This window comes from Ananas comosus, linkage group 15 (assembly GCF_001540865.1).
Source record: "Ananas comosus cultivar F153 linkage group 15, ASM154086v1, whole genome shotgun sequence".
NCBI lineage: Eukaryota > Viridiplantae > Streptophyta > Magnoliopsida > Poales > Bromeliaceae > Ananas > Ananas comosus.
Window position 1 is genome coordinate 10,075,863 of NC_033635.1, and position 15,892 is coordinate 10,091,754.

Genomic DNA, 15,892 nt, shown 5'->3' on the forward strand with positions numbered 1-15,892 from the left:
CAGGTTTCAGGTTCGGGTTATTAAAAAAATCTGCCTGGAATCAGGCATCGTTTTTTTTCTTCAAGTTGTCTGGATTTGCTAAAAATTCGTTCCTGCTCTAATTCACTCCGTTCAATAAAAATTAGTCTCGCTCAAATCCGCCCTCTCCCGCCCAGGATATGTTAGCTATTAATTATTGAGCTAAAATAGCTCAAACTTTCTGCCCTATAACAATAGGTTTAGAGACTAATAAGTTGAGCTGAATAAGTCTAATAAGTTGAGTGAAAGAGTGGTCCACAAGAGACCTAACGATAAGAGACCCAACAATAAATCCAACGTCCAGATGGATTGAGTCAGATCGAAAATCGCAAGCGCTGTGGTTGAGCTCTTAAGTGCGATTGATATGTCATTCCTATTAGTATAGCTGGTTGGCGTTTACGATCCACAAGATCTGCTGCCTCGTTTGCATCACTATCAGCGATACCATGGGTGGCCACCCGCACGCAAACCATGACTCTCTCTCTCTCTCTATATATAGAGAGAGAGACTCTCTCTCTATATATAGAGAGAGAGAGACTCTCTCTCTATATAGAGAGAGAGAGAGAGAGAGAGAGAGAGAGAGAGTTGTGAAGTGCTTTCTAATTCACTTCTAATTCACGTAGATTGAATCTTATTATAATTTGAGAGATAGAGGAAGAAAGGAGGAGGAATGGACTGCAGGAGCGATGCATCTTTGGCGACAGAAGCCGCCGGCGCTCCGGTGACGAAGGAACGAAAGCTCAACCTCGACCTCCAGCAGGAGCTCCCTAAACCATGTATGTAAATTCGGCCCCTCCTATCTTTCTGTCTCTTCTTCTCTCTATATCTCGATCTCGATCTCAATCTCGATCTCTATCTCGAGAAGTTACTACCGGTGCTTAGGGCTGGCAATCCAGCTTGCTGTTCGCGAGTCGGCTTTTGTTTGGCTCGAAGTGAGTTCGAGATCGATCGCTCATTTAATAAATAAGTCGAAAACGAGTTGAATTTTTTTTCTCTCGAAATCGTAGTGAGCCAGACACGAGGCTCGATATAGCTCAAATACTATATATATTATAAACTTTTAACTCTTTGAATTTTGAGCTATTCCAAATGTAAAGAAACTCATATTTTATGAATTTCAATTATTAGGGTAAAATTCTGATTTTTTTAAAATATTTTTTTTTCTAACTTTACACTCAGTACGTAGTAGTGTAAAATTACAATACTATATATATCGACCGTTCTTAGCGCAAGCGGCAAAGGGCAGGAAGGAAGCTAGGATTCAATCTCGTGGGGGGCCAAAATATATTCAAGTAGAAGCTTTAGTAATAAATAATACACAAGATTTTCCCTAATTGAAAAATTTTTACAAAAACATTATTAATTAAATAAATAATGTAAAAGCATGAACTTTATTTTTTTATTATATTATTACATTAAAATAACATAGAAAATTTACTAAATCTAACAGTAATTTTTTAATTTTTTAGTAAATAAAATTAACATAGCTATTAAATTTGGTGCAATCCTTGATTTAGTCAAATAAAAGTTTAAAAAATTATTAAATAAAATTTTTAGAGTAGAGAAATACATTACAAAATACTCTACAAGCAAGAGGGTCTTAATATATTTTCACCCATAAAAAAAAGTATACCGATTAGAGGAAGAGAGAGAGAGAGAGAGACAGTTATATTGGCACCATACTATTAAGTGAATATTAAAAATTAGGGGTGCCAAAGCTACCCATGCCCACAAAAAAAAAAAAGAACACTGAAGGACCATTAAGCAAATATTGAGAAGTTGAGGGGGGCCATGGCCATCTTGGGCCTCCACATAGCTCCGTCCCTGGCGAAGTGATTGGTTGTTGGTACCCGATGTCTCAAGTTCAAATTCTAATTGATTCACATTTCCAGTTAAGTTTATTTCTAAATAAAATAAATGAAGCGGGCAACATGTTAACTATCTTTCAAAAAAAAAATAAAACTATCTTCTATACATATTATATATTATTTCTCATGAAGTTTGCCACGTGGCAATTCCTCTTTTATCCCCCCCTTCTCACTCTCTGATGCTGCGCATTTCCACTTCATCTCTACCCGATGCTTTGTCTTCCCATCTGCTCACTTTCTAATTAATATATTCACATGATCCATTTTTATCTAAACAAATCATTTTTTTTAAAAAAATATCTATTTGCTGTTGTAATTTTTATTATTGATATATATAATTTATTTGCTGTTGTAATTTTTACTACATTTGTATATATATCTATTTTATATTTTCTATTTGTATCTATTTATGTTTCATTACAAGTCAAAAAATTTTAAAATTTTAATTTTGTCAATCTTTTATCTTTTATAGCATTAGCCCATCGCAATGTAGGGATAACATCACTATATATATATATATATAGAGAGAGAGAGAGAGAGAAAGAGAGAGAGAGAGAGAGAGAGAGAGAGAGAGCTAGGCTACTATACTATATATCTATAGTACCGTGCTCCGGTACTATAGTGTTGGTTTTCGATCTTAAGACATTCAAATCAATGATCCACACCGATAAAACTGATTTAGGGTATTTAAAGTTTCTAGAAATAAAATTTTATATTTTTTCGACATAGTTTACTTTATGATCAAACTATTTCAAAATTATCAATTTTCAATGGCTATTATGACAAGTTTGGAGTTTAACGGTGTAGAAGAATCTAAATTTCTTCAAATTTTGATAGAAAATACTTTAAACTATATAGATTAAGGTTAACATTTTTTATCTTGAATTTAAAAGTCCTATACTCAAATTTTAAAGATTATTCAATTTTCACCGTCCATTTTGATATAATTTATTTACTAAGTAAACGATATCGAAAAAAACCAAAATTTTATTTCTAAGACATTCATATACCCTAGATCATATTTAACGGTGTGGATCGTTGATTTGAACGCCCTAAGATCGAAAACAAACACTATAGTACCGGAGCTCTATACTATAGATAGTATAGCAGTCTAATTCTATACACACACACACTTTTGGAAGATACATACCAAACCTGGGCACTCAAAACCCTTATCTTGATCGATCATCGATCCCAATTATTTATCCGAAGTACTCATTTGACATGGTGCTACAGTAGGAGTACTGTACCATCACGACCTTTTGGAGTTAGGTAAACCCTAATATGTTCAAAATGTGATCCACTGCTTCTGCAAAGTACAATGAATTCAAAGTACGTAGTGATGTGTTTGCGTAGCTACTTGCCTGATCTATTAATAATAATAATAAAAAAGGTACACAAACAANCCTTTAGTTTTTAAGTCATTTAATTATTTACTCCCAAATAATAAGAAAAATAAGAGAACTTCAATTTTACAACTATACAAAGAAGCATTAACGAAAAAATACTTTTATCTGAATTCTAGCTCACCTAAAAGCCTACTTCCATTTAAAATTTCACCTTCGGAGAAACAAATATATCCTAAACCGAATAACCAAACATAACCGACTCATCCTCGTCGGTTCGGTTCGATTTTATATATTCCTTTGGTTTGGACCGGTTTATAAGGGTGAAAATAGAAAAACCCAAATTTAACCCTATCTACAGCTACTTGTGGAGACTAACAACAGCTTTCCAAATTGTACTATACTTTTATAGCGCATGTTTGTTTCATCGGAAGTGAAAGGATGTGCAGTTATTTTCGATCGTAAAAATTAACTTTTGTTGTTTAATTTGTCATAAATTAAATTTGTCCATAACACCACATTTTTAAAATATCATAATTGATTTCACCTACTTTGATGCCAAAGTCAACAACAAGAGAGAAAGCATGTAAGAAAAATCAAAAGAAAAGGAACTGCTATAATTATTTTCAATCATAAATACCGACTATTGTTGTAAAAATTGTCTTAAATAAAATAAATAAAAAATAGTGGGATAATTATAATTCTAATGCCATTAACTTTCTATCAAGTAAATAATGGAGATTATTTTTTTCTCATGACAAAATCACTTACGGCTGAATAAGCCCTTAATTTCCAAGTGAAAATTAATAAAATAGTAACTACACATTTTATTTTTATTTTTATTTTTTTTCGACGGTGCAGATCTAGCGCGGGCACTGGTGGCAGTTGATCCGAGCCATCCAAATGGAACAGAAGGGTGGGACAACCGTAACATGAGCGTGCTCCAGCAACACGTAGCATTTTTCGATCGAAATGGGGATGGAAAAGTGTATCCATGGGAAACATACCAAGGTATATCAAAAGATGTTGTTTAAGGAGTCCGGGGATAAAACTTTAGTGGGAAGCTCTCCAACGACGTGTCACTGGAGAGCTTCCGATCTGCTATAATGCATAGAATTTTTAAATCATAGAGAGAATGTTTATAATAGATGAATACAGATAAAAATGACACATGACGAAACAAGATGTCGTTGGAAACCTCCCTACTATAAAGTTATTTTCTAAAGTCGAGTAGTTAGTGGTGAGCACTATTGGGTTCAATATGAATTACCGAATGAAACTAACCGAAGTAGGTCGGTTTGGTTTAGTTTTACATATACTCGGTTCGATTTGGTTCTAAGGGTTAAAAATCAAAATAGCTGTGATAAACTGAATAAAAAGAAATTTTGGTAATTCAAATAACTGAATGAAACTTAAATTACAAAAAATAATAGATTAGTTTTAATAATAATTGTGAAACAACCGTTGTACTCTAAAAGCTTAAGCTTAGCTCTATAAGCTTAAGCTTTTAGAGTACAACGGTTGTTTCACATGGTATCAGAGTAAAAGGTCCTGAGTTCGAGTCATACCCTTAGTTAGTAAATTCGCGAATAATACGCGAATTATTCGTGAATTTTTGAATAGCCGAATTAAACGGCAGTAAACGTATTTTTCCCAAAAGTGCGAAAAAAACGTGTTTTTTTCTCCAAAAATAATTATCAGTGAATTATTCTTGATTCGCGAATAATTCGCTCAAATAAACGGCCCGCGAGTCGGATACGCTCGTCGTCGTCCTTCTCCACCGCCGCCCTGGCGGCGCTGGGAGCAAGAGGGCCGCAGCTACAGTTCCGGCCTCGCCCGACGCCGTCCGCTTTCGCCCAAAAAAAGGGCTCGCGAGTCGGCGACACTCGTCATCGTCGTCCTCCGCCGCCGCCCTGGCCGGCGCCGGGAGCAAGAGGGCCGTGACTACGGTTCCCATCTCGCTCGACGCCGTCCACGACTCTGCGTACCGTCCGCAGGAATAAAAAATCAACAGGAAAAAGGCGCGGTGTTGCGCCCCGAACGGAGGCAAGGGCACGCACGGTCCACGAGGCCACGTCGGCATCGTGGACCGGATAAGAGGGAGGTCCATGTTAGACCTCCCTCTCATTATATATATATATATATATATATATATATATATATATATATATAGCAGGGCTGCTGTGCTCTCAGGAGCACGGAGCCCTCCGTGCTTCTGAGTCGTTTTCGATGATGGAATTTCCGAATCGACGATCGGCTCCGTTAGACTTGATCTAGCATATTTGAAGTTTCTAGAAAATAATTTTTGCAATTTTTCGATATCATTTACCTAGCAATCGAAAGGATTCAATATCAATAATTTTTAACGGCTGAAAATAAAAATCATATAAAAAGTGGTGATATAGCATTAAAATTTTTGATCAGAAATATTGACCTTGTTGTAGATAGTATAAAAAATTTTGTATCAAAATTTCATCTGATTTGAATACTTCTACACCGTTAAACTTGAAAACGGCAGATATCAACCATTAAAAATTATTGATTTTGAATCTTTCGATCACTAGGTAAATGATATCAAAAAATCGCAAAAATTATTTTCTAGAAACTTCAAATACCCTAGATCAAGTCTAACGGAGCCGATCGTCGATTCGAAAATTCCATCATCGAAAACGGCTCAAGAGCACGGAGGCCTCCGTACTCCTGAGAGCATAGCAGCCCTACTATATATATATATATATATAGAGAGAGAGAGAGAGAGAGAGAGAGAGTTATGGTGTTTTTAAAAGCACCAAGCACTTGATGCTTCTAAGTGTTTCTGCCGTTAAATTTACCTCATTGATCATTTCTATCCATTAGATCATACTATTCAACCAATCACTCTCTCAACTCTAGGAGATAACTATCATCCTAACTGCACATCGCTTCATCCAAGAGCCGAAAACCTAATAGCACCAATGACTTGATGCTACTAATAGTGTAGCATAATTCTCTCTCTCTCTCTCTGTATATAAGAAGTGCTTCTATATTTTTTATTTTTTGATATCGTTCATTCAATGGCTCAGATTTATTTATATTTTTAAGTTATGATCTGCGATAGTAAGTCACTTTGAAAGAGTCATTTTGAAAGATGTACCGGTTACTAGATACCCGAAAAAAAAAAAAATATTTGGCTCTTTCGATATTGAGAATAATTAAGTATTTTTGCCCTCATTATACTATCTAACATCCATCTTCTCTCTCTGTTGCCCAAAAAACGTATAGTTGTTTTGTGGACCGAGTATGGATTTTGTTTGTACCCACCTTAAATCCGGCCCAAATCCTAATTAATTTTATATTATATATAATATATATAAAATTTGATGNTGATATTATTAATATATATTTATTACAATTTTAAATATATTTAATTTATATATAAAAATTATAATAAAAATATATATAGTATATTAATTATTATATATTTATTATATAGCCGAATTTTCGATCCCGAATTTTTAATTGGTGAACGTATAATATCCGTATAAATCACGTATCCAAATAATTACCGAATCCGTTTTTTAGGCGTATTTTTCAACGAATTTAAAAATTAAAAGACAAATTTTATCCGAATTATATCCGAACCGAATTTTTGCCGAATCCGAATTAACTAACTATGGTGATACCAGGCTCCTAGCAAATTTCCTCCCATTTAATTCAAGCCCACGTCATAAACCGACTAAAAAGTCTCGAGCCTAGACGTGAGGGGGTGTTAAATATAAAAATATATAAACACCATGCTCTAACAGCTTAAGTTTTTAGAGTACAACGGTTGTTTCACATAGTATCAGTGCAGAAGGTCCTGAGTTCTAGTCACACCAGGTTCCTTGCATATTAATTTCATACCATTTAATTCAAGTCCACGTCATAGGCCGACTAAAAAAGTCTCGAGCCCAGACGTGAGGGGGAGTGTTAAATATAAAAATATATAAACACCGTACTCTAACAGTGTAAGCTTTTAGAGTACAACGATTGTTTCACATGATATCAGAGCAGAAGGTTCTGAGTTCGAGTCACACCAGGCTCCTAGCATATTAATTTTCTCTCATTTAATTCAAGCTCATGTCATGGACCGACTAAAGAAGTCTTGAGCCCAGACATGTTTAAAACACCGTTCTCTAACAACGGTTGTTTCACAATAATCAAATAGTTGGGCATATTAATTATGATTATATCTTATTTTTAGTAGTTTTTTTAAAAAAAAACTTAAACTAAATAAAAATATTTTACCAAAACCATATAAACTGAATCGAAATCGGTTCGGTTCGGTTCGATTCAGTTCATCCTTCTAATTCGGTTTGATTTGATTTCATTTGATTTTTTTTTTTATAATACTATAAAAATCGAACCGAACGGACCAATGCTTACACTTATTGGTAGTTATATATCTCATGTTCTTGGTATTTAAAATCATTTATTAGGCTTTATCCTTTTCAATTTTTCAGGTTTTCGTGCAATTGGTTGTGGATTCTTAACATCTCTTGGCGCTGCTATCTTCGTAAATCTTTTCCTGAGTTTTCCCACCCAACAAGTAAGATTCATGTTGCACATATAATATTATTGATAGTTTTCACGACTACCAATTTTTGATCCTGGAATGTTTAGGGTTTATGCTACGGTAGTGGTATTCTTATGGATCCGAGGACTAGAAAATTGATAGTGTTGGTTTAAGGACTAGTGCTCTGCCTCATGGCGGGAGGTAGGATTGGGCCAAATAACGTTCGAAATAGTGGGAAGCTTGTTGGATTTTATTGAGTTTGTTATGACTTAAAACTTATTAAAACTATTTGATTGGATTTCTTTATTGTGTTTGTTGTGATTTATTCTTTGAGTTTTATTCTTATCTTTATATTTATTCTAATCCTAATCCTTTTAGGTATAATCTTAGGCTTATCTTGTTCTACTTAGATTTAATGAGATAGAACAAGATCCTCGCATTGATTATAAATATGGGGCGAGGGTGCACGAGTTAATTATGAATAATAATAACCCGGGCATACCAAAAGCCTCTTGTCTTTTTCTACTTTCTCGCTATTAATTTTCGCCGAGTTTTCGTTGATGGATCTGAAGCTCGTTGAGTTCGTCTTGCGCCACCTTGAAAGCGTGCCCACGGGGTGGAACGTGGTCGTTGTATCGCTATGAGTAATTGCCGGTAAGCCTCGCACGTGGAGGGGCAATTTCGCTTCTAGGACAGTGCTCTGCACGCCTCGATCCACAGGCCTTATCTAAACCTTATCTTTTCAATATTTTTGTTTAATTTTGTTTTGGGATTTTTCCAAACTTGAATTTTAATTTCCGATTTGGTTTTTAAAGAATATTGTAATAAAAGATCAGAAAGATTTTTCCAACAAAGCTATGTTGAGTTAGGTCACATTTGAAATGGCCGAAGACTAGCTGGATTGAGTCACGATCGAAACCTTTGAATGTTGTCTCTATATGTTCACTACAACAGAATTAGATTATAGCGACACATTTTTGGGACACTTTTATATAAGTGTTCTATTTATACCAAATTTTTTTAAAAAAATCTACTAACGCCTAAATATAAATCTCAATTCAATCAAAAATAAAAAGTTTCTCTACTTAACCAACCACACACTGTCCACTCGGCCCGATTACAAATAAAAAAGAAAAAAAAAGAAAAAATTGATCAACATCTCCCCTTCTCCTCCTCCGCTGCTGTAACCGACGACGAGGTAGAATTCCGGTGGCTGGAGTTCGGCCGGAGGGATCTCGCAAGGACCATAAAAGACTATGATCGCCACGTATCCCTCCACATAAGTCGCTGGAGGAGTGGGTGCTAAATATCAAGGCGACCCTACTTATAGTGACCCTACTTATAGCAACATTTTTAAAAATGTCGGTAATTTAGCCAGTAACACTTTTTTTGACATGTACCGATATTTAAAAGTATCGCTATACACCGTTTTTGTTGTAGTGGTTTTAAATGAATTATTTGTGCCTTTCTGATAGCTTGACATTTTGGAATTAATAGGTTATGTTAACAATCCTACATATTGTAACAAGTGCTTTGCTCGTACCAATAATATTTTGGCTCAACTTCATATATATACAGTACTAATAATTTGTTGAATCTAAGCCATGGGATCAAAATATTTAAATACAGTCGTTAATATTAGCGTATGTGACTCACACTCTTCCACATTATTTTGGACTATTGGGATATCACCGATTCCCCTATTTAGACCTTGACGTTCTCGTCACGCCTAAGTGCGTACGATGTCCACTCTCACTCCTAATTGAATCCCATCTCATTACTTTCAACTGGTTATCTGTCTTTGATACTAAATGCAATGTCTCGAATTATTGATATTAATAACTTGTTAGATCTAAACTATCAGATCTAATTGCTTGAGCCCAATTTTTTTTTAATACTCTTAAATGCAAAAGTGTAAGATATATACTTACATACGAAACGTACAGGTATCATTTTTTTTAAAAAAAATTGTGCATCAGCAAAATGCAAAAAAAAAAAAAAAAAATTAGGAAAGAAATACCTAAGATGTGAATCATACAAAAAGCTTTGCATTTATAGAATTGTAATCAATTCAAAGCATAGCTAGAAAAATATGTTTCTTCAATTTCATGTGCCTTAAACAACCAAACAAGATGTCCTCCCCCCCCACCCCTCTCCCTCTCTCCCCTTCTCTCTCTCTCTCTCTCTCTCTCCCTCTCTCTCTTTCTCTCTCTCTCTCTCTGAAAATGTTGAAATTTAAAATTTAAAATATATATTTAAAGTTTAAAATTTAAAATTTAGATTAAATATATATAGATTAAAATAAATATTTATATATAAATAAATGATATATATTAAAAATATAAATTAAATTTTAATAAGTATGTAAAAGTCTCTGTCTCTCTTGATATCTCTCTCCTCTTTCCCCTCTCTTCTTTCCCTCTCTCCCCCTCTCCCCACCCCCCCGCTTCCCCGTCGGTGAGTCGACCGCGCGCCGCGCGCGCCCGCGCCGCGCACCTCCGCTGCCACCGCCGTGCGTCGGGTCCTGCAGGCGACCCCGGCTGCCCCGCGCCCCAGGCGCCTCCCCGATGGCCGCGCATCCTGCATGCCGCCCGCTGGGATGGGGGGGGAGAGAGAGGAGAGGCCGGAGGGAGGAAAGGCGGCAGCGTGTGGGGGGGAAGAGGAGCCGGGGCGGGGAGAGGAGAGTAAAGAGGAGGAGCGAGGGGGACCCGAACCCGCCTCGGGCGCGGCGGATGAGCCCCTTGGACCCGCACCCGCCGGGAGCGGGTCGCGCGTGCTGGGTGAGGGACCAGGCGGCACGCGGGGGGGGTAGGGGAGAGAGGGGGGAACGGGGTGCGGCTAGGGAGAGAGGGGAAGAGAGAGTAGAGAGAAGGGCGGGGGCCAGGGGGGGGCCGCATGGGGGTGCTTCCCTCTCTCTCGTCTGTCTCCCTCTCCCTCTCTCTCTCTCTCTCTCTCTCTCTCTCTCCTCCCTCTGTTCTCTCTCTCTCCCCCTCTCTCTGTACGCTCTCTCTCTCTCTCCTCCCTCTGTTCTCTCTCTCCCTCTCTCTCTCGCGCGAGGCACCCGCAAAACGCGGAGAGCCCGCTGCAGGGCGGGGGTTCGCTGCGGAGGCGAGGCGTGGCGGGTTGAGGGTTCGCCTTTTATTAGTTGTATAGATATTGAGATAATCTAGCAATTATTCATTTTTTATTATTATTTGATTTAATTGTTGTTTTAATGTAGGGATGGATACCTTCTCCTCTCTTTCCCATTTACATAAGAAACATCCACAAAGCAAAGCATGGAAGTGACTCTGAGACCTACGACACAGAAGGAAGGTTTGTATTGCAGTAGTACTCCAATTAAAAAAAAAATTAAAAGAGATAATATCTAATATGCTCATCAAAATTTTAAAAATATATATCTAATATATCCATTGTTGACTAAAATGTCCTTATTAATTTCTGAAATTTTTTTTTCAAATATCTCCTAAACCTTAGGGTTTACCGGTGGAAATTGGGATTTAAAAGAGTATTTTGAATATAGAGAGGTAAATTTAAAAACTTTGAATAGTTGTGAAGGGTATATAAGCAAAGCGACTCTGAGACCTATGACCCAGAAGGAAGGTTTGTTTTGCAGTAGTGCTCCTATGAATTTTTTTAAAAAAAATTATCTTTGATTTATGTCATGCAGATTCGACCCATCGAAGTTCGACGCTATTTTCAGCAAATATGCAAGAACTCATGCAAATGCTTTAACTGCAAACGAGGTATCCACAATGCTGAAAGCCAATCGCAACGCCTTGGATTTCATTGGACGGTGAGCACCAGCTGAATCATATTAACAAACAAATTGAAAGGTTGGATAGTAAAATTAAAATTTTGAAAAGTGGAGTTGACGATTCAAATTAGTTTATAGTTCAGATAAGTTTTGTATGTATTTATTTAAAACAAAACTTTACCATTAGAATTAATGATAATTTAGTAAATAAGCAAATCGTCGATTACGCCCAAATCAAAACAAGCTCTTTATGTTTCTTCGATCTTTACATAAATCTAATAAATTTGACTTAAATTAACATACTACTTACTCTTTCATTGCCAAAATCATATGCAGGGTTATCAATTTTGCAGAATGGGAGCTTCTTTACTCACTGGGGAAAGATGAGAACGGTTTGTTACACCGCGAAACTGTCAGAAGCGTCTTCGATGGTAGTTTATTTGTGCAGCTTGAGGAGGAGAAGAAGAAGAAGATGACGATGAAATCGATCTAAATGATGTGCACATTAATAGCTAATGATATTGATATATATATAATAATAATAATAAGGGAAAAGAAGTGTGATTGTCAAAATTAAAAGTTTAATAAGCTCTTATTTGTTAAAATAATAATAATAATAATAATTAAAGTTTAGGGGTTTCAATACATTTTACCCTCATAATAATTAATAAATAGTGCGCAACAGAGTGTAAAATAATGATACCATTCTCTATGATCTCTTTGGGCTTATGAGAACTAGTGATCTTGTTAATAAAAGCCAAATATATATGTGTTGTTTAATTTTCTTTGTTAAATGTGAGAGATGTGATATCATTCAATAAGGATGAGAAATATTTTCCATCACATTGTTTAATATATAAGCTCTCTTTAAATTACTTTCTGAAAAAAAAAATAAAAAATAATTTTTTCCATAATTAAAAAACTAATTTTTTTTTCATAAAATTTGGAGAAAAAGACTTTCGGAGAAACTAATTTTTCTAAAAACCAAATGGGTGGAAATTCTTTTTTAGCCAAAAAATAATTATTTTTTGAGATATTTCCTGTAAAACAGAAATATCTTAAATGATACAAAAAATATAAAATGAAATATTCAGGATAAACTCATTAAAAACATTTATTAAATTATTTTCAATTGCTCTTTTTACTAATTTTATATATTTTATTATTTTTTGCGTCAAAATAAGCTGAATATATGCTATACTATTTTAATCGGTATTTTTTAATAATTTTTATTTAAAATGGTAGATTTATTATTTATAATATAGGATTTGAAAAAAAAATTATACTTGAATAGTGTGTTTGAAAAAAAAAAAAATAATATAGTCTAGAAAATGAAAAAAATATAAATTATAGTGTAGTATAATGTAATTTAGGGTAATGAAAATAAATATTTACAGTCGAAAATACACCTCCGCTTTCAGTCAAACAAACATATGTATAGAGTAGGACTTGTGTGCTATTGGGATTGGGAGCATAGAGACCTCTGTGCTCCCAAGATGTTTTTTATGATGGAACTTTCGAATCAACGATCGGTTTTATTGGACTTAATCTAGTATATTTAAATTATCTAGAATACAAATTTTGCGATTTCTCAAAATGGAGTTATCATGTCATTAGTCTAGGGTTTCTTGATATCACTTAATGATTTTTAATCAAAAAAAAAAACTTAATTAATGATTGAAAAGACTCAAAATCAACGGTTGAAAATAAAAATCTTACAAAAAGTTATGATGTAGTATTAAAATTTTTTATCAGAAATATTGATCTTATTGTAGATAGTATAAAAAATTTATTATCAAAATTTTATCTGATTTGAATACTTCTACACCATTAAATTTGCAAACGGCACACATCAACCATTAAAAATTATTGATTTTGAATCTTTTTGATCACTAAGTAAATAATATTGAAAATTCACAAAAATTATTTTCTAAATATTTCCAACACGCTAGATCGTTGATCGTCGATTCAAAAATTCCATCTAAAGATTTAAGTATTTATCGACACGAGTCATATTCATTGTACCGTATCGTACCAATAAGATATCGGCACGATACAGTCCCTATGCCGATGACATAGTTCAAAATTCTTTTTATTTCAAATTAGTAAGTAAAATTTTCAAATAAAATTCAGAAGGTTTGACAAAGATATATAATAATCAATTAAAAAATTTTGTTGCTAAAGAAAATAAATTATTCATATCATTATGTGTCGGCACACAAGTATTTTTTGTGATCGATACGCATCAGTATGACGCGACACGTATCGTACCGTACCGTGCTAGCAAATTTGCGGCACGATTCCGTACCACGGTACTTAAATCCTTAGTTCCATCATGAAAAATGGCTTATAAGTACAGAAGCCTCCGTACTCTTAATAGCACAGAAGTCCTACTCCATATGTATATGTGTATTGATAATATTTTACTTTCTAAAAAAGGTTAATTTCATACAAGTCCCTACAAATAGTAAATGACAAATATATATTCTTATAAAGTTCAACTTTCATACGTTGTCTCTACACAAATTTTAATATTTTCAAATATATCCCTCTAATTTGTTATCATTAGAGAACAGTTTATATTTTTAATTTTACCATCACAAATATGTCCCTCCAAAAATCATAACAATATAAACTAACCAAGGTTAAGTATTTAACCTATGGTTAACTAAATTTTTCTAATGGATTCTAACGATAGAGATATATTTGAAAATATCAGGACTTTTATAAAAATAACATATAAAAGTTGAACTTTATAGGAATATATTTGTCATTGACTACGTTTACAGGGACCTTTATGAAATTAACCCTTCTAAAAATTAAGCCCTAAAATTATCCTCCTCTTGGGTCGATCCGGGCCGGATCGAAATTTTAATACTTCGCCCGATCCGACTGGTCGTTTTGGACCAAAATCCGGGATCTGAATATCATATGTGCATGCATTTGGCGGGTTTAGACCCGTAAATTGGACCCGGCCCGAAACCCGGACCGGTGAGGTCCGAATCCGAAGAGGGTTTTATTAGTCCGTGAACGAATACCTCATCGTCTCCGACGCTTCTGCAGGAGCCCCCGAGCTCTCGCCCCACCCCGTCAATGGCGACGAGCCCTCTCCTCCTCTCAAACCCTAGCCTCTCCTTCTTCCTTCCACCCCTCTCACCTCGGCGGCGGAGCCTCTCCTCCGCCGCCGCAGCGGAGCCGCGCTTCTCCCCCCTGCGGGTGGCGCCGCGGGTCGGCCATCGCCGCCGCCTCCGCCTCTGCGGGGTGGCCGCGGCGAAGGGCGACGCGGCCGCGGCGGCGGCGACGAAGGACTACTACGTGACGCTCAATCTCCGCCGCAACGCCACTCTCCAGGAGATCAAGAGCTCCTACAGGAGCCTCGCCCGTAAGGTTCGCCTTAGAATCCGCTTCAGTTAGCTGTAATTATTGCTAATTTGGAAAAATTCCCCAGTGGTTTGCCTCATCTGTGGATTGTCCTCTCGTGAATGGTCGCAACAATGCAAAACTTCAGCGAATAGGTTTCAGATGACAATTGGTCGGATACAGTGGAGCAGAATACATAAATTGAATGCACTGTCTAATAAATTGTTAGTTTAGGTAGCTAGAGACAAAATGCGATCTCAATTTTTAGTGTTTTAATTCTATTACTTTGATTTTCATTTCAAAATTTCATCCTTATAGTTTTGATTGTAACAATTTAGTCCCTGAAATCTCTGTGTCGATTACACCCTCGGGGAAAAAATTCTGCAATGTCAAGCATGCATTGGAAGTTGCATTTTGAATGATTATTGATTCTGGATACAAAGTTTCACAGGAATGATTTGGTGGATGTCTTTGGTTATATTTAATAGTGTAAAATTTCATAAATTGAATAAATTGTCTAATACACTGTTAATTTGGGTAGCATTTAGTAAAAAAAAAAAAAATCTCACTTTTTTTTTTATTAAATATATTACTTTGACCTACATTTCAAAATTTCGTCCTCATAGTTTCAATGGTGACAAGTTATTCCCCGAAATTTTACGTAAGTCCTTTTGTTAATCTAATTCTTTACAAAATACAAAGTGGTGCCAATCAACACCATACATTAACATTCTATTGCAAAATTGAAAATCTGGGATGAAATAGGAATTTTGGTCAAACTTCAAGAAGAAATTTTCAGCAAGGATTAAAGTGCCGCCCGTGTCGTACGGTACGGGGGCGTGCCGTACCGTGCCCCCAAGAAGGGGGATCTCCTGTTTTCTTTTTTTTTTTGTTTTTTTTTTCGGTTTTTCCTTTTTTTTTTTTTTTTAACCGCCGTGCGTCCACGCACGGCGCTCTGTCTCCCCCCCAGGCTCTGGGGGGGCATGGCACGGGGGAAGAAACCCCGTAC

The 15,892-nt window shown here is 35.8% G+C and overlaps 2 protein-coding genes across 2 annotated transcripts in view; both read left to right on the forward strand.

The window, feature by feature from the left end:
• Window positions 567-12,303, forward strand: LOC109721749 (peroxygenase-like). Its single transcript, XM_020249523.1, has 6 exons — window positions 567-794; window positions 4,094-4,243; window positions 7,714-7,799; window positions 10,987-11,081; window positions 11,437-11,562; window positions 11,860-12,303. The coding sequence occupies exons 1-6, from the start codon at window positions 689-691 to the stop codon at window positions 12,014-12,016; spliced, it is 720 nt and encodes a 239-aa protein (XP_020105112.1). The 5' UTR covers window positions 567-688; the 3' UTR covers window positions 12,017-12,303.
• LOC109721809 (chaperone protein DnaJ) overlaps window positions 14,580-15,892 on the forward strand; it is a 10,242-nt gene continuing 8,929 nt past the window's right edge. The window contains exon 1 of the mRNA XM_020249601.1: window positions 14,580-14,910. Within this exon, the coding sequence (XP_020105190.1) occupies window positions 14,617-14,910 (294 nt within the window). The 5' untranslated portion in view covers window positions 14,580-14,616. The remainder of the gene's footprint in view (window positions 14,911-15,892) is intronic.

What these genes read in the sequence shown, in the direction of transcription:
- LOC109721749 (XM_020249523.1), top strand. Translation starts at nt 689, where the DNA reads ATGGACTGCAGGAGCGATGCATCTTTGGCGACAGAAGCCGCCGGCGCT. An exon ending in GCAGGAGCTCCCTAAACCAT is followed by an intron (nt 795 to 4,093) that starts GTATGTAAATTC and finishes TCGACGGTGCAG; the next exon opens with ATCTAGCGCGGGCACTGGTG. An exon ending in GCCTTGGATTTCATTGGACG is followed by an intron (nt 11,563 to 11,859) that starts GTGAGCACCAGC and finishes AATCATATGCAG; the next exon opens with GGTTATCAATTTTGCAGAAT.